At 45.4% G+C, this 18,292-nt stretch overlaps 1 protein-coding gene across 1 annotated transcript in view; it reads left to right on the top strand.

Moving 5' to 3' along the window:
* NOTCH2 (notch receptor 2) overlaps positions 1-18,292 on the top strand; it is an 86,486-nt gene that overhangs the window by 55,054 nt on the left and 13,140 nt on the right. The window contains exons 15-24 of the mRNA XM_050977777.1: positions 158-277; positions 386-538; positions 5,218-5,357; positions 6,069-6,413; positions 8,926-9,079; positions 10,034-10,218; positions 11,007-11,139; positions 13,690-13,935; positions 16,461-16,573; positions 17,094-17,623. Coding sequence (XP_050833734.1) covers positions 158-277; positions 386-538; positions 5,218-5,357; positions 6,069-6,413; positions 8,926-9,079; positions 10,034-10,218; positions 11,007-11,139; positions 13,690-13,935; positions 16,461-16,573; positions 17,094-17,623 — 2,119 coding nt within the window. The remainder of the gene's footprint in view (positions 1-157; positions 278-385; positions 539-5,217; positions 5,358-6,068; positions 6,414-8,925; positions 9,080-10,033; positions 10,219-11,006; positions 11,140-13,689; positions 13,936-16,460; positions 16,574-17,093; positions 17,624-18,292) is intronic.

Below are 18,292 nucleotides of genomic sequence, written 5' to 3'. Positions count from 1 at the left end.
TCTCCTTTTCCTTCTGCTGAGATTTTTCAAAATGCGGCAGTGCTGTCCACTGCAGTGTGGGATAATCATGTGAGTTACAACCTCTTTGTTCATTCTTCCAAGGAGCACCAAGCTCTTAGCAGCACATTCTTCAGCTTTTTCCCATTCTGTTCTCCAGGTGTGAACTGCCAGGTAGTGGTTTCTCCTTGTTCCCCTAATCCTTGCGAGAACTCGGGAATCTGCCAAGAATCTCCTGACTCTGAAGGCTACACCTGCCAGTGTGCTCCTGGCTGGGAAGGTGAGGTGCATGGGGAGCGTGGTGTGCTCTCAGCGCTGAGCAGTGCTGGCTCTGAGCCTCCTGGCATTGCTGTGGGAGGGGTCTCACCCTTGCACTCTGCCCTTTCAGGGGAAAGATGCACAGTGGATATTGATGAGTGTCTCTCCAAGCCCTGCAAGAACCACGCCCTGTGCCACAACATCCAGGGCAGTTACCTGTGCGAGTGCCGGCCCGGCTTCACCGGCGGCGACTGCGACAGCAACATCGACGACTGCCTGGCCAGTGGGTATCAGCACCTTGCTCTGTGTTCCCCGGTATTCCCCAAAAATCAATTTGCTGACTGCTGTTTGACAGATTTGGAAGGGTCTTTAATGATCTCTTGCCAAAAGGAAAAAAAAAACCCCAAACTTCGGCTTTGGAATGTTTGAGACAGTCAAAATCCACCGTGTTTGGCTGCTGGAAATGGACCACGTGTCCCAACTGATGGCAGGTGTTGTTCCCAGGTCCTTGACTTGAAAAGGCCCTTAGAGTTTACATACTTTAATAAGAAGCACTGTTAAATGCAAAATTATATTTGCCTGAAATTTTAGTCCATCAAGTTAAAGTGCCACTGCAGGGCTTACCTGTATTTCAACATTCAGTTTGATTGAGGTGTGGTGGGAATCTGGGCTGTAGCAGTGCTTCCTGAAATGTCTGTCTGACACTAATATTCTGGGAGGAGTGGGTCCTGTTGCAGTTGCAGTTAATCCATATCTGAAAACAAATTAAGCAGCAGGAGGGCCCTCTGCTCTGGAATAGGTATCAGTTGCGGGAGGGGAGGCCATACACTGATGAGTACTGGAATGGCTCAAATTGCAAGAAAACAAGTATTAATTTCATGTCCTTGACACCACTGTTTAGAAGGGAAACCAAACACATAGTAGCTTCTTTTTCTTACTGGGCATATTTTATATCATCATCAGATACAATCACAGTCTCCTGAGAAATGTCACTTGTTTAAAAGTTCATCTGTTACTATTTGAAACGGGCTTTATCAGACCTTGGAGGAGTTCACAATGCTGGAATTCTTAGATTGGCCAGGTCTTTAAAAAAACCCAAACAAATGAACAGAAAAACCCAAAGCAACCACCCCCAAACAAAACAACCCAATCCCCTGGGTTTTACTATCAGCTTAGAACCAAAATGGAGTTTTGAATCCTTTAGGCGTGAACTTAGCAAATTGTGTTTTGCATTGAAAAAAAATGTAAATTCATGACTGCTGTAGAGAAGGATCCAAATAAGTCTGTTAGCAAAAGTTACCGTGGCAGCCCCCAGAGCAGCACTCAAAGAACTTCTGAGGTGTCTGGCTCTGGCTGAGCTTTTAATTCCTTCTTTCTGAGCAGACAGGTACAGTACAAAAAGTGTCACGGTGCAGTGACCCAGAGCTTTGCTTACTGAAGCTAACAAAATCATTGCCTGTCCTGTTAGTTTTTGTGTGGGTGCCTGAAGATAAAAACATTCTCTAAGTGTTCATCTTTCCCTCTGGAACAGTTGGGACATCTCTCTGCCTCCTCCTGAGTGTTCTGAGAGCTGTGGGATTCACCCCGTGTTGTCTTAGGCAGCACATCCATGAGGCTGAAGGAGCATTTCACATCGCTGCCACAGCTGATTTCATTTAGCATAACAAAAACCTTCCATGCCTTGAGCCAAATGTCTTTAATCTATGAAGCAAACAAACCCTCCAACAACAGGAACTTATTGAAAAGTTGATACCAGAGTCTCCTTCTTCTGTCAGTAAATGTGTGGCACAGACAATTAATGCACAGCTTTTGGCTTCACTCATACATGGCTGACTGCCACAGACACAACATTTTATAGCTGCCAGGGGCCTTGCTTTGAATGTGCTTTTTCTCTGCAGTAGTCAAATGACCTTTAAATGGATGCAGGTGTGTCTCATAATACAAATTCTTAACATGTGAGCATATTTCTCAGTCAATAAATGAGCTTTAATTACCTTTCACATTTCTTTTCTTCATTTCCCAGTAAACAGAATTAGCTTGTGATACTTATGATGTACTGCAAATTTTAGGGGGAGTCTATTTGCGTTTTCCAGTTCATATTTTAGTAGTACTTAAAGATAGTCCTAAATCCAAAAAAAAAGCTCAGTAACCTATTTTTCAACCCCCTTGCTTTCTCCCTTTTTCCTCCCCCCTCCCAGTTTCCCTCTCTGCCTTCATATATTAGGCTTTTGCTCTGTGGAATGCAGAGTAGAAAAGGAATCTGGCTTCAGGAATGTGGGTCTTAAATCCAAAAGTGGAAGGGGAAAAGCAGGAAAAACTTACTGAACAGCACAAATCTTTCAGGCAAATTGGTACTTGTGGAAGCAGAAGGAATACAGTAGTAGGAGGTGGCTTAGGCCAAAAAAAACAGTGGTGTGCAAGTAGCAAGAGCATGGCAGGGATAAGGAAAATACCAAGAAATGCAATGATTGAGGAGAATCCTTGGTAGCGTAGGAGTTCATGAGCTTTTCTGGCAGCCTCTCCCCAACCAGTCTGTGATGCTGGGAAAAATGTCCAGTGCTCAGTAGTGCATAAGTGCTCATGTATGTGCTAATAAACACATACAGGTTTGATTTGACTGCACTGCTTTCATGCTGAGAATTAAGCACACAAGTTCTCTTTGGCGTTAAGAGAGAATGTGCTGAGTTCTCTGATGAATAAACCGTGGTAAGGAAGAAGAAACAGTTGCTGCTCTGTTTTTATTGTATCGCAGACATCTGTCACAAAAGCAGCATTTGAATTTTAAACCAAGAGGCTTTGGGTTTTGTTTGAACAAATTCCAGCAGAGAAACCTTTAGGCCCTGAAGGCTGGCCTTGATCCAGACCTCCTTGTAAATTTCTAGTTGATAATGCTTTGAGTTACCTGTTCCATAAAGTGGCTGAGAAAAACCTGTCAGCACTCTGTCCCACTCTGGGCTGTGTGGCCCCTTTTTTTTCCCCTAGAAACAGCTGCTCTAGGTCTGGCCCTCCACTGTTCTCGGGTTTTGGTGCTGCTGAAATGGCTCCCGAGGTCTTAATGAGCTTTTTTCCCAGCTCCACAACTGAAGAACTCGAGATTCCTCAGTTCTGGTTTTCAAGGTTGTTTATTCTCTGTTATCTGTTCCATTCTCTCTCTGCCCTGCTGAGATCTGTCCAGCAGGTCGGGTTGTGGCACAGTCCCTGCCCTTGGGGTGGTGTTGGCTTTTCATACTAAGAACTATGTGCACTTTATTTACAATAATTTCCAATACCCATCACCTGTGTTAGACAGTCTGTCTCTGCTCTAAACCAATCCAGCAGTGTCACTATCACAGCAGAAGATGGAGGCTAAGAAGAAGAAGGAGGAAGGACAAGGCACAGCCAGATTCCTCCATCTTGCCCCTTGAACCCCCATTCTAAATCCCCAAAATTCTACTTTTCCACCCTGTGACAAATTCACTGTCATTCTACTCAAACTCCTGTGGCTTGTAACTCCTCACACAAAGTTGGTAATTGTTTCCATGGGCTAAAATCAAAGGCACAGGTGTGTTTGACTCCGTGCCAAGGTCTCTGAGCCCCCTGCCAGGAGCTTGAGCCATCCAGGGCAGCCAGAGGGATGTCCTGGGTTCCAACACCAGTCCTGCTCAGGAGCAGCTTCTAACCAGGGCAATTCTCCTTTCCTGCCATTTGTCACAGCCATACTTGTGCTTCTTGCAAGGAAGCTGGCTTAGCTGAAGCACATTGCCTGGTCCTCAGCTTCTTGTAATGTTCTTCCAACAGTTCCATTACAGCATAAATGTGATAGTGTTTAACAAAAGTTAAACAGTTGGGGATGCTAGCTTATTGAAATATAAAAAAATCATATTTTTATAAGACCACTGTGACATAGGGGAGGGGAAATAATTGGTCATGAATGGTTACTCTGTTGAGAAATACAAAAGCTGCAAAAATGGAAGCAATGGCCAACTTAGAAAAGCAGCAAAAATAAATTAGTCCTGAGTTGTTGACAACAAATAATACGAAGAAGAAACCAACAGAAACACTAAATCCACTAAGTTCTGTATTGGATAGATTTAATCATTGGAGATCTTTTAATGCTTGCAAAAAAAAAAAAAAAGGGATGTGATGTAGCAGTGTTGAGATAAAACTGGGGTCCTTCTAAAGGGGGAGGTGTGGAACTGAGTTAAAATGCTCAACAGCTGGTCCTCATATAAATGGTTCATGTGGTAGCTTTAAGAGCTCTTTGAGAGTTAAACATGTGATTCCATCATCTCCCTGCATATTTATTTTAAGGTTTTTTAGGATTGATGTAAGTAACTGCAGATTCTCAAATGGAAAAAAATTCTAACAATTTCTTTAAAACTTGCAATAGTTAAAAAATAATTAGAAGTACTCTGTTCTAGTCTAGTTACTAGAGACAAATTATGCAAAACTCTTGGTTTTCTCAAGTATTTTCTGCACAAATAGATCTTTCCTGCCTTTGATGAAATTGCATTTGAGGAGGAGGTATTTTAATATCTTTTTCTTAAGAACAGGATTGCGTCACCGATGAGGGTGTGTTTAATTTGCACAACAGTTGTTGAAGTGAGTGGAGTATGCTGGGAGTTGTAGCAGAACTCCTGGCTCTTCCTTGAGGTTCATCCTGTTTTTGTTATCAGTCAGGACAGGAACCAGTCTTGCAGGTATGAATTAAGGATGTAGCAATTTTCAATGCTCTGCCAAGCTAAACCAGTCACACCTTCTCAACCAAAATTACTGAGCTGTGCATAAGAGCACAGTGGTGGTTGGCTGATTTGAATTTGGGTCAAATGATTCTTCCGTGTGCTGTGTGAGAGCTGCCTGTGAGAGAGTGCCCTCTCCTTTTGGTGCCTGGTTTCAGTGAAACACACCAGGTGATGGGCAGTTCCTCTGCCTCCCCTGCTTTGCTGTGAGTGGAAATGGCAGTTTGCTCTCCCTCTATAACAGAATTCAGCCCCCAAGAGAGAGCAGCTTCTGGGATGAGCAGTTTAGTGTTTGATGAGCAGGGTAGTGCTGGCATCTCTGCCTCATTGCAGTCGGAATTTCGATATTTCAAGCTCATTTCCCTGCTCTGGGAGTTCAGGGAGGTGAGTCAGGGGCTCCTCTGCTGGAAGTACCCTTTGACAGGGTAGCAGGCATGAATTTGGTTCGTGTACTTTATCAAAGTGATTATCTCAAGTCTGATCTAGCATTATTCTCAGAGGAGCAGGAGTTCCTTTACAAGGAAAACTGAGTCAATTTTGCATGAGTCAATTCCCCAGACTTTCCCAGTCCCTTCTGCCCAGGACACCTAATCTGGCAGAATTTCATATGATCAGAAGATTGGGGCGGGGGGGGGGGATAATTCCTTTGATCTGTATTCTGCCAGGGCATGTATGAGTAGTTTTACAAATCAGGACTTAAGATTCTCATGAGAAGAGAAGGAAGGGATTTAGCAATACCAATACTTTCACATAATTTCAGTGAAGAAGAACATGCTTGTGTTTTGCATGTTGGATGAACTTTTTCCTTGAGAAACCATACCCCTGATTCCTTTGAAGATTTTTTTTAAAAAAAGGCAAATAGTTTTGTTTCTCATAATTCGTAATACAATTGCAATTTGTAATAAAATGTATCAGTTTGAGCAAGCCACCTGAGGTAGTGTTTGTGGTCACATTGAAGCTGGGAAGATTTCATTAAATTAGTTGCATCCATCACTACGGACTCATTAAAACCCTGCTTTACCTTCTTGGACTGCTGAGGTAAAAGTGAGCTGGAGGGTGAGCTGGAATTCCCTAGGATTGCCGTTTTCTCCTTGATGCTTCTTCAGCCAGAAGTTAGCAGTGATCAAAAGATCCTGTTATCTGCTTTTCTCCCTTAGTTCAGTCATGTTTCTGTTCCCTTTTGTCTGTGAGCTAATTGCATTTTGTCTCAGCTTACCTTTCTTGCTCCTGCCTTGCAGCTCCTGTTTCAATGGAGGCACTTGTGTGGATGGAGTCAATTCCTTCACCTGCCAGTGCCCCCTGGGCTTCACGGGCCCCTTCTGCCTGACAGAAATCAACGAGTGTGACTCCCACCCCTGCCTCAACAGGGGCACCTGTGTGGACAGCCTGGGCACATACAGGTGTATCTGTCCCTTGGGCTACACTGGCAAGAACTGCAAGGTGGGTGACTTGTGGTGGCACTGTGTTTTGAGCTGTCCAGCAGCAGAGGTAACACAGGAGGGGTGAGAGGTGCCAAACGTGGCTGAGCTCTTGTTCCCTCAGTCCTGCTTGGCCTATTAGGTGCCCCTGTTCAAAACTGGAAATCATAGAATGGGCTGGAAGAAACCTTAAAGATCATCTAGTTCCATCCACTGTCTATGTGCAAGGGGGAGAAGAGTGGTTATTTATGAGAACAGGTGTCACTGGAACTTTCTAGATTAGTTTTCTTAAATGAAAACCAGCTGTTACCCTGGAAAATGGCTCCATTTCATTCAAAGCATGAAATTGTCCTGATTGAAGACAGACCTGTATATGGTTTTTTCTAAATACAGTCCTGTACTTAAAAAAAACCAAAACAACTAAACCAGCAAAGAAGCACAAAACAAAATCAGAATATCAGTCTGATTAGCAGGATTTAGATTTAACTGGTTCATTTTTTACAAGGAGGTAAATTTAAATCAGGGTTGATTGTAAATTTTTTTTCATGAAAAGCCAGAAAATGTTTTGGGGCAGTAAATGACGTGCCTGTCCTATTCACAGCCTCAATAAAAATCTCCAGCCTTACTTGCACACCTAAGTTTAGGCAGTTTCCAGTTCTCCACAGGAGCTGCAAACCCTGTATGCTGTAAATGACTGACTAGTGCCTATTAAAAACTCTAACTTGGCGTGGCACAGTGGAAACAGAATGATGTTTTTCAAATCTGAATTCTTTTTGATTCTGTTATCACAACAGCAAGAATGATTTGAGACTATTTCAGCTTTTGGAATGGTAAACTCTGTATTGGCTTCTTTTACCAGCAGTCTTGAGTGCTGCCATTTAAATTAAAAAAAAAAAAAAGTGAATTTCTTAAATTGCTGGAAGACACTACAATTTTGTAAGAATTTTGCAGCTCTGTTTCGTGCCAGCATGTCTTTGTAAAGCAGAGAGTGTTGGAAAGAAGCATTTTAGTGGCAGTGGGGGAGGTGCTTTTTCAGAATTATGTTGCTAGACATTAAACTGTCAGGTCTGCTTCTAGGTATTGCTGATGAAGGAAGTGAATGCAAAGTAATGAAGTGATAGAAAAAAGCAACCCCTCTGCTCCCCTCATTATGCATGCTGGGCACACCATTTAAACCTCATTGGGAGAATTAGCATTGAGAGATCCTGAAGTACTGTGAAGTTCACTAGTTCCTCTTCTGTTATGTTTGCTTTGTTTTTACTGGAGAAAAGGATTAATATTCCTTTCCCCAAATTAAGTGCTGTGGATTCTCAGAAGGTCTGCTTTATGCTCAGAGAAGCCTGATTGTAATGTATTACCCATTTTATACAAGGAACCAGAACTTTCTAAATTTAGATAAGTACTACTCAAAGCTGTATTGTGGAGATTTATAGATTACAGCTACACTGTAGTTCTTGTCTTAGTGGTAAACTGGCTTGACCTAATTAGCAAAGCTAAATAAGCAGGACAAAATCAGACAATGATTCATAAGTTTTAGAATTTGCATGTAAAACAGTCAGCTTCTCATTACAAATGCAGAAGCAAGAGGCTTGGTGTTTTTTCTTCTTCACGCTCAACTACATGTGATAAAACTTAATTCCAAGTTTCCTTTCGGTTGCCTGTGAAAGCACAGATTTTTTTTTTTTTTTACTTTAATCTTTGTGAGGAGACAGTTTGCATCTGAAAAGCAGAACTTTATGCAATTGAAATTGTATTTTACAGCCAAAATTCCGTGCTACTCACTTTAAAAACCTCAGCCTTCCTCAAGTCAGCTTGAAATCAATCAAATAGCTGTATTAGTTTGAAGATGAAATGCTTTAAAAGGAAATTATGGTTAGTGGCTGGTTTATATTACGTCAGACAGTTATTTTGGGTCTTCACTTTCATGTGATGATTTACTGGGTTTTAGACTCTTTGTTTCTAGATGAGAAATCAAAAAAAGAAATATACTTTGGCCCATCTTCAGTTCATAAAACTGCTGTGGGGTTTCAGTTGAATCTTGGAAGACACAAAAAGTCAGAGAGACCACAGTGTCCCCCAGAAAGTGGGGCTGAAAGGAGGTATGGTGAGCTAATGATAGAAAAGTATGGATCAAAATGTGGAACGGATCTGTCATCCTCAGAAAGCAGTGAAGATGGGGAGAATTAGGGAGAATAGCCAGAAGCCTCCTGCTACCATGGAGCTAGAAAGCTAGTCTGAGCTAAAACCCAGTTTTCTCAAACCCAGCCGGTGAAAGATCCAGCTTTGTGGTGAGGTGTGAGAATTTTGAAATAATGCTGCCACCTGGGGTTTGTTCCTCTGCTCACTTGCACTTTCCCAGGCATATGAGACTGTCAGCAGAGCACCTGGCTTAGCTTGGGAAGGACTGTCCTGCTCTTTGCAGTGCCACGGGGAACCTGGATTGCAGAGCTCCCTTTCCTTGCATCTTGAACTTGTTCTCTGAGCGCTGTTTCTCCTGCATGTGCCGTGTTTGACGTGGGTTGTTTGCCATGCAGTCTCTGGTGGATCTGTGCAGCAAGTCTCCCTGCAAGAACAAGGGCACCTGTGTGCAGACTCTGGCCCAGACCCGCTGCCTGTGCCCGCCCAGCTGGACCGGCGCCTACTGCGACGTGCCCAACGTCTCGTGCCAGGTGGCAGCTTCACAGAGAGGTACATCAGCATCCTCTGGGCTTCAGCATCTCTGGGCCCAGGCACCTCCTTCTCCCCTGCATCCAGGCACAGCCCAGAGAGCTTTGCCTCTAGCTGGCTGCTTCCCAAGTAAAAATACTCTCTGCAATGCTGAGTTTGGGGGTCGAGGCTTCCTTGGTTCTCCCCGTCACAAAAATATCAGAAAGGAAGAATTAAATACTTCATGGGGTCTCAGTTTCAGTAGTGCTGTTTTATATGGACTGCCTCTTTGGAAAATGCAACAGCACTTTGTGCTAAACCCCAGGCAGGCTGAACCCCAGGTTTCTGCTAAGCCCCAGCCAGGCCAGAGGTTAAGGCCATGTCCTTCTACAAGAAAGGCATCTTGGAACTCATTTTAGGTGTTTTTGCAGAGAGTACTGGTTACTGAGTGTACTATTTAGCCTTATAGGTTATACCATGGCCTTTCAAAGTAGTCATTTTCTACTTCAGATGATGTATATATAAAAAATCTGGCTTTTAAGTGAATTTTGTCTGGCAACACGGCTTGTAGCCCAGGTAGATGGACACTGTCATGCCACTTTTGTCCAGGAAATCCAGACAAGCAGATTCAGTGTCAAAGGAGAAAGGTGTCAAACTCCCATACTTTTTGGGGATCTTCTCTGTACAAACACTGAACCTTTGTAGAGCAGCAGTAGTAGTTCAGATATGTATTCACCAGCCAGTGCTAAAGTAACGCAGCAGCACAAATACTTCATGCCAGTGTTGAATCCAGCTATCCAAAGAGGACAGAGCAGTGACTTCGTTTGTAAGCCAGTTTTGGTTCTGATCCACGGTAATTTAAGGAGTAACTCTTCAATTTTAAAGTTGCAACTTTTCAATTTGTTGGGCCTACCCATATCCCTTCCTGTCTGAGCCACCAGCGCTGGCAGCAAGCATGTTTGATGTGTTTGCTCACTTGATTTAACTCTGCCTCAGGAGTCCCCGTGGACCAGCTGTGCCAGCACTCTGGTCACTGCCTCAACGTGGGGAACAGCCACCACTGCCAGTGCCAGGTGGGCTACACGGGCAGCTACTGCGAGGTGCAGCTGGATGAGTGTGACTCCAGCCCCTGCCAGAACGGAGCCACCTGCCGGGACCACCTGGGCGGATACCAGTGCGAGGTACCCGGGGCAGTGCTCAGGGCACAGGGAAACAAAGCCACCAGAACAAATCAGAAACACCTGCAAATAGTGCAGTGCCTTCAAATAGGGGGATAAAAGCTGCCTGCACCTGGAAGGAACTTTTAATTTGGCTGTAGCAAAAGCAGTGCTCCTGAGAGGTTTTTAAGAGTGAATTAAGAGGTGTGGTTGGAAGGAGCTGTGGTTGATGAGCATTTGAACTCTTTGTGCCATTGGAGAAGGGGGTTCTCATCTGGAAAGGCTTTTTGCCTGAGGTGTGGTTTATATTAAAATATTTGTAAAATGTATTAAAGGGATATTGTGTTTTCCCTGTTGGATGGGCAAAGCATCCCTTGCCTCCAAGGGTGGGAAATGCTTTCCATTGCTTTCTGTTTCCTAACACTGATGCAGAGAGCAGTGTAGGCCATGAGATTATTGTATATCAACCTCCTTAAGCTTTTTGGAGTGGTAGAGCACCTTGGAAGTCCATGTCCAGAGGGAAAGGATGAGTTTTATGTAAACCTTAAGCCAAAACAACTAAGCCAGTTTTGGTGCTGGAGGGTATCAGGATTTGATCTGCTGTGTTTTGCAGCAGTCTAATCACTTGAATTCAAATTTGCAGTGCCCTGTTACGTGTCACATGGTCGAGTTGTGTGTCCCTTGAAATCCCTTGCAGCTGTTCAGCTACAGAGGCAGTCCTGATGTGCCCCACTGAGGGCTGCTCTGTGGGTGCTGGCCTTTCTGAGCTGCCTGCTGGAAGGCCACTGACACTTTTATTTCTGTGCTGGCAGTGTGTGGCTGGATACCAGGGGGTCAACTGCGAGTACGAGGTGGATGAGTGCCAGTTCCAGCCCTGCCAGAATGGAGGCACCTGCATCGACCTGGTCAATCACTTCAAGTGCTCCTGCCCACCAGGAACCCGGGGTAGGAGGCTCAGCCATTAAGTGAATGTTACAAGGGGGAATTTTCCTCTCTGGCTGCTGGTTTCACGAGACACAGTTTAAAGGGAATGCGTTCTGTTCTTTGAAGAATGTTCCCAAAGTACACTGGATCCCTTGGGATACATATTTTCTCTTTAAAAATAAATGCTGCTTTTTTCCCTCCCTTTAAATTTTTTTTCTTTTAAAGGAATAGGTCGTGGCAGTGTCCCTTGGGAATGTAGAGCCATCTCTGGCAATGTGGATGCATAAGGTTGCTGTTAAGGTCTTTCCCAAACCTATCTGTTTTGATACAGTAAATCCAAGGTTTCTTTTTGGCTAAGGTGCTATGAAATAAGTAGGAAACTTTCTTAGTTCTTGCATAACTTCCAATGTCCTATACTTGCTTAAATTTTTGCCCTTCATTGTCCTCTGCCCTGGAGTCTTCTGTGGAAAAGAAGCTGAGTGACTCTAGGCTACCCTAAACTATTTCAGCATGTTTGAGCTCTTTTATTAAAAGCTCCTTCGGGGAAAAAACCTGAAAAACAGAAAAAAAAAAAAAAGGAAGGGAAAAAAAATAGTCCAAGGTTTATATCAGTAGTTTTCAGTAAGCATGATTCCACAGGCTGTTTATTGTCATGTTTCTTAAGACCCTTTTAAGAAACCCTTCCCTTTTATTTCTGAGCTATGAACCTGGCTTCTATCTTTGAAAATATTCAGAATTTACATTTTAACCCATCAGTAAATGCTTTCTCACTTTATGTTCTTTTTTAAGCTTATTTCTTAAGTCAGTTAAACATTTTACATTGCTCTGAACTTCTTTCTGAAGTGTGTCATGTCAGTGTTGGCAGAATCTTCAGATGTCAGATGGAACTAAATTCTTGTTTCATAAAGCAAATTTAAGTACAATTATAAAATAATATATTTGCCTCTTGCCCACACATATCACCAGTTCATTCACTTTAGTGTGGCTCTCCCCACTCTGGATAAGTATTTATTTCATTGTAAAACATTGCACTACCAATTCTTCATGTATTGTTCTTAATATTATTCTTCAATTAAAAAAAAAGGGGGGCAAAAAAAGTGCAATAAAACAAAAGCAGAAACAAACCTGCCTTTTAGGTGTCTACATCCAAGAGTGTATTTAGTACTGCATTGTCAGAATTTCTGTATTCCACTAAATCCCCACCATCCTTTGAGAGGTTCTGAGTGTACTACTTTTAATCCTTCAGTCTTTCTTTGTTGAGATTAATTACTTTCTGGATGTGACAGTTTTGTTGATTTTGGGTTATTTTGGGGGGTTTGGGGTGTTTTTTGTTGTTGTTTTTGTTTTTTTTTTTGGGTTGGGGGGTCCAATTCCTTTGTAAATGAAAGGAATTGGAGGAGACTTGATACAGTTATTTAGGATACTAAAACTTAGCTTTTGTCCCTGGCCCAGTTTGTAATTAGTACTTCACTATAAGCATCCTCCATATTTAGGTGAAGGATTTTACTTGCTCTGGGTGGAACAACAGCAATAAGCTTGCTCGGCTTCCCCTCCCTGCCCTTGTGCAGTGAAAGCAGAGCCAGCACCAGACCTTGTCCCTTGAAAGGAAATCCCACAGGGAGGAGAAGAAATTGCCCTCCCTGGCTGCTGGTGGGGCTTTGCTGTAAGTCCCCAGAGTGGAGGAATCAGTGTTTTTTCACAGCTGCTCTTTTTGTTGCTGTGCTGTTGCTTGTTTTAATGCTGTTGCTACAAATGCTCTTTGCCCAGTTCCAGGGCAGCCTGGTGGCAGCTTGTGGCTGTCATGGCCAGCACGGGGCTCCCAGGCTGTGCTCAGTCTCAGGGCTAAATCAAGTGCATCTTTTTTGAGCTTGGTTTGGTTTTGTGTTTTTAATTATGCTCTTAAATTAAGTCAAGTATGAAAGCTGCCAAATACCAGGACAGCTTAGCACTGAGGACAGCCTGGATGTAAACCACATGTACCCTAAGCCTGCTCTGAAGCTGGCTGTCTGCAGAGGGTGTGGAATGAATGTGTTAAACTGGGATCTTTACCTGCTCGTTTCAGGGACCGTGTGTGACATGGCCTTAAAACTTGATGAGCAGTGTAGGTGATGCCTTAAGAGCCTACTAAAACAGAGGCTGGGCAGAGTGAAAGGAATAAAGTAGGGATTTATTAAAGGCTCCACCTTGGGCAGCACAAGAGCCCAGCCATAGCTACACCCAAGATGGACCCTGAGTCACGAGTTCTCACACTTTTATAAGTTTTGGTCCATTTCCATCTTGGGGTTCATTGTCCAATTCCAGCTCCTGTGATGCAGTCCCATCCTCCCAGTCTGCTCTCCTCAATTCCCTGGTTTTTGCACTTTTTGGGCCTGAGGCTGCAGTGGTGCCCTTGGTCCTGGGGCTGGAAAAGGATTGTTCTGAGTGACTGAGCTGTGAGGAGAACTTGCCAACACTTGATAAGAAGTTCAGAGTTATAAACTAATGCAGTGCAGAATCTCAAGGCAAACCTGGGGCATCACAGGGAAGGCAGCCGTGGCACCGTGTCCCCAAGCTGTCCCTCTGTCCTGGCAGGCCGGCTCTGTGAGGAGAACGTGGATGACTGCATCTCGGACTCGGGGGCTCCACGCTGCTTCAACGGGGGGCAGTGCCTTGACCAGATCGGGGGGTTCAGCTGCCTGTGTCCCCAGGGCTTTGCGGGGGAGCGCTGCGAGGGCGACATCAACGAGTGCCTCTCCAACCCCTGCAGCCCACGCGGGAGCCTGGACTGCGTGCAGCTCAGAAATGACTACAGGTGCATCTGCCGAAGCGCTTTCACTGGTGAGTACTCGCAGCCCTGCTTCCGATGCCATGGCTATTGGAATAATCACCAGTACAGCCGGACGGGACGTGCCTGGGCTCGTCCGGCCCTTGCTGCTTGACCAAAGGCGGCAGCTGAGGTGTTTTCACCTCAGAGACACCTCTGGCTAAGCTGGATGCTGCAGCTGGGCGCTAGAGACAAGTCCCGGCACGCAGGAGCTCAGGTTTACCTTGGTGGAGAAGCTTTAAGGAGAGGTGAAGGCAAGGAGTTGGTTCTGATGGAGGGTTTGGATCCAGAGCTTTATTCCAGCCCACAGGCCTCTGAGTGCAGCAACAGCTCCAGCAGAACTCCTGAACTGCGTGGTGTGCTTGCCCTCTTAACCCATGGGACAGGAGGAGCCAAGGGCCACCAAGCAGGTGCAGGGCAGGCAGGGCTCAGGTGAAAGGGACACCTGGATGGGCCAATGGCCCCCAGGGATGGAGAGCACCTTTTGAATCTGCCCAATCACTCGGTGCTCCTCTGGAATTTCTGGGTTGATAGACAGTGCCCAGCAGGAGTCAGGGTGGGGAAAGGAGAGGTGATTGGCACCTGGGGAAGGACTGGGATAACTGAGGCAAGCCATGGCATCACACCACAACAATGGCAGTATCTTGAGGAATGGCGGTTCTGTCCCTTCCTGGCAGTGCTCTTATCTACCCACTTCTCTTCACAGTGTCTGACTGTTTCCCTACAGCATGTTTCAGTTTTTAAACCGGTCTTTCTTTTAAAACTTCTAAGAAATTTGGCTTCCAGAGCTGTCTCATATGGAGGAATCTCCTGAGACCCTTGGCTTCCAGGATTTCTCTTTCCTTGTGGTACTTTTCTCGTCTTCATAATTTCACATTTCTAATATTGAAAGTGTAACAGTTCATGTGTGATCTTATCTGTGACTTCTCCTTTTGCATGTGCATTTTCCCTATAAATCAGTGTCATGGTATCATAATTAGCTTTTGGCCTCCTTTTCTACTCCTAGCTGCCTTTTCTCCTTGCATTGGTGATGTGGTCAGGATGGAGTATTCTGTGCATAGACAGGCTGTACATTCCTAGCTTGGTGATCCTTCCACAATCCAACTTTGAATCACAACTTTGCAAGAATTTCACACTGTGCAGACTTATGTCTCACTCTCTCTAGACCTCCTCTTTGTTAGTATTGCTGCTATTCTGCTTTCTGCCTCCCACTGGGCTTAAGTTTGGTCTAATAGTCTCCAGATGTGTCTTAACTTTCAGCTTTCAATTTTCCTCATCAGTCTAACTTCTTATGCATTCAGTTTTCCTCCATTAAAACCTTTCCCTTCCCCTGCTTACCAGTCACCTTTCCTGCATGCTTTACCAGCAGTTTTTACTCTTCTTTTTTCTTAAAATTTAAAGATGCTGTGATTTTCCACTGAATTTGTGAGTTTAAGCTGCAAAGAAATCACAAAGATATATGTTCAACGAATTCATGTCCTAGCTTTTGAATGCATTACTTACCCTCCTGCCAAAGGAAGTTCCTGAAAGAGTGATGTATGAGGGAAGTGGAGCTGGTGGGACACTGGTGCAGGCCACCAGATGGGTTTATTTTAAGCCTGTCTGTTAAGGTTGCTTTTATAAATTATGCTTCATGTGGCTTCTGACCCTCGTGGAAGGGTTGCTGGATCTTGTGCCATGGGAGTGCAGGCCTGCTGCACCCCAGGAGGAGCAGGGAGAGCTGCTGTGTCTCAGACATAAAGTCTGTCTGGAAATGTTAGGCACAAAGGGGGAACATGCTTCCTCTTCTAGCTATCTGTCTTCTTCACATTCCCCACTGACCCTTCTGCCTGGGAGGGGACAGGGTGGCTTTGCTGTGGTCTGTGACTGGTGGGATGCCAGAGCTCTGTGGGCTATCCTGCCCTGTCTGCTCCTGTCTGCAGAGTCTTGGCTGCACATGTCTGGAGACTTCTATTAATGTTTTCCTAGGGGGTCCCAGTCATGCTGAGATCAACCCCAACTTTTAGAAGTTTGGTGTCAGCCTGACTCTGGGAGCTGCTGCAAAGCTGGTCAGTGCAGTAAGATCTCTGTTCTGGCTGATCAGTCTGGGGAGGCTCTGCTTGATTCTCCTGTTCACTCGTGGTACATCTGGTGCTGAGGGTTACAGTGTGAGTTGCCATTGGACTCATTGAGCATTTCCCTAAAAGTAAAGAAGTCTTGGGAACCCCCAAACTGGTGTGCTGCATCACTTCCAGCCTCTGTGCCCGGCTGACTTGGGGATGATAGCAGCACACTCTGTCTCTGTGCTGTGCTGTGTTGTGTGTGTTCTTGAGGAGGCAGGCACTGCCAGCTGTCTCCAAATGCACCTTGTGGATTCTGGGGCTGTGCTTCCCTCTTTGCTGCTTAGGCAGCCATGTGGAGACCACACCTCATCCAAAGGGATGCTCCCTCCTAAGAGAGTGCTCAGCTCGCTGGGTATTGACAGTGTGTTTTGTGTGGAGGTGGTTTTTGGGGTGGTCACCCACACGTTTTTCTGCTCTCTCTCTGTGCCCTGTGCCAGGCCGTCACTGTGAGAGTGTCATCGACGTGTGTCCGCGCAAGCCGTGCCAGAACGGTGGCACCTGCGCGGTGGCCAGCAACATGCCCGATGGCTTCATCTGCCAGTGCCCCCCGGTAAGCACCCCTGCTCCCACTGCCCTGCCTGCCCCAGCTCCAGAGCCCCCTGCCTGGGCTCTCACTGCTTCACTGCAGGTGATTTACCCACATCCCTTCGTTTACCTGCTCAGCAGGGAAACCCAGGGCTTCCAGCTGTCCCAGGAGAGTGATGCTGCCTGTTGCTACCCCAAACATGTATGGTCGTCAAGTATCACAGCTGGCTTTTTTTGTCTTAAATCTACCATTAAATTACATTAGCTTAATTTAAATTAACCTCTTTTTTTCAGTCCCATGTTTTGTATGCTTGCTGCGAGCTTCCCCTTGTTTGTGGCTCTTTTAGGCTGTTTTCAAAATGTAACAGAGCCTTGTGATTTCCTTCTTTATCTGTGAGGTTAGGTCCAGAAAGTCATGAGTCCTGCAGTGAGTCTAGAGGAGTTACAGGGGAGAAAGGATTTGCACATGACACCTTGCCTCAAGCCCTCAGAGTGCTGAAGAGCAGGTTTGTGACTCTGATTGCTTTGCCTTTTCCACCCCGCAGGGTTATTCTGGAGCCAAATGTGAGTTCAACAGCCACAGTACCTGTGGACAAGTGAAATGCAAGAAGGGAGAGCAGTGCATCCAAACGTCTTCTGGTCCTCGGTGCTATTGCCCCAAGCTGTCTGTGGGAGAGGAATGCCAGACACACCCAGGCTGTGCCAGTGCCCCCTGCCAGAACGGGGGCAGCTGCCACCCTCATTCTCAGCCTCCTTACTATTACTGCCAGTGCCCTGCTCACACCCAGGGCAGCCACTGTGAGCAGCCCGTAACGTTCAGCCCGGAGCCCCGAAGATGCCTGGATTCCCAGTGTGCAGAAAAAGCCAGGGATGGCTATTGTGATGAGGACTGTAACACCCATGCGTGCCAGTGGGATGGAGGCGACTGCTCCCTGACTGTGGAGGATCCTTGGGCCAACTGCTCCTCCTCCCTGCCCTGCTGGATGCTTTTCAATGGGCAGTGTGACGAGTTCTGCAACACGCCCGAGTGCCTGTTTGACAACTTTGAGTGTCAGCAAAATAGCAGGACGTGCAAGTAAGGCTCGATGCTGAGAACATTTTCTCTGTGTGACTAACATAGCTCCTGCCTGTTGCTCCCTTCTCTCCCATTGTTCCTCTTGCTGTCCTTGCTGAAAGCTTGGCTTCCAGCAGTTTCTGCTCCTTTGTGTACTTCTCGTCTGTTTTTGGAGTTTGTGTGCTGTGCACTAAGTTGATAACCCGAACAATGGTGATGTGTTAACCTACTTGATGGATGTGTCCTGCTTTCCCTGGAGATACAAATAGGAGGCATGTTGCCTTGTACTAGATTTTAAGTGTGCTGCCTGCTAACCTGAACTTTTTTCCATACCAGCAATACCTGTATTTTAATCCCAGCTGTGCTTGCTGCCTCTTAATGTTTTCTATCTTGTTTGTAGTGGCACTTCTTTCTCTTCAGTTATTTTTGACAAATGCTACAGCTTTGCAGTGATGATTCTCCGTCAGTGAGGCAGGAGGTGTCAGTATCTTAGTAAACAGAATAAGCAGTTCTTTTACACTGTTACCAGAACGAAATAATGGGTTCTTGGGTTGTGCCATGCTTCCTGTTTTCACCCTCTCAGGCTGCAAGCTTATCCTGGGGTTGTATTTCTTCTCCTGCAACCCTGATTATGAGCGTTGTTTTCCCTCAAACCATGCTGAAGAGTGCAAGACCCGGGCCCCCAGAGCG

Source organism: Serinus canaria, chromosome 8 (genome assembly GCF_022539315.1).
Source record: "Serinus canaria isolate serCan28SL12 chromosome 8, serCan2020, whole genome shotgun sequence".
NCBI classification, from domain to species: Eukaryota; Metazoa; Chordata; class Aves; order Passeriformes; family Fringillidae; genus Serinus; species Serinus canaria.
Note: the sequence above shows the minus strand (reverse complement) of the source record. Positions and strands in the feature narration are given on the sequence as shown.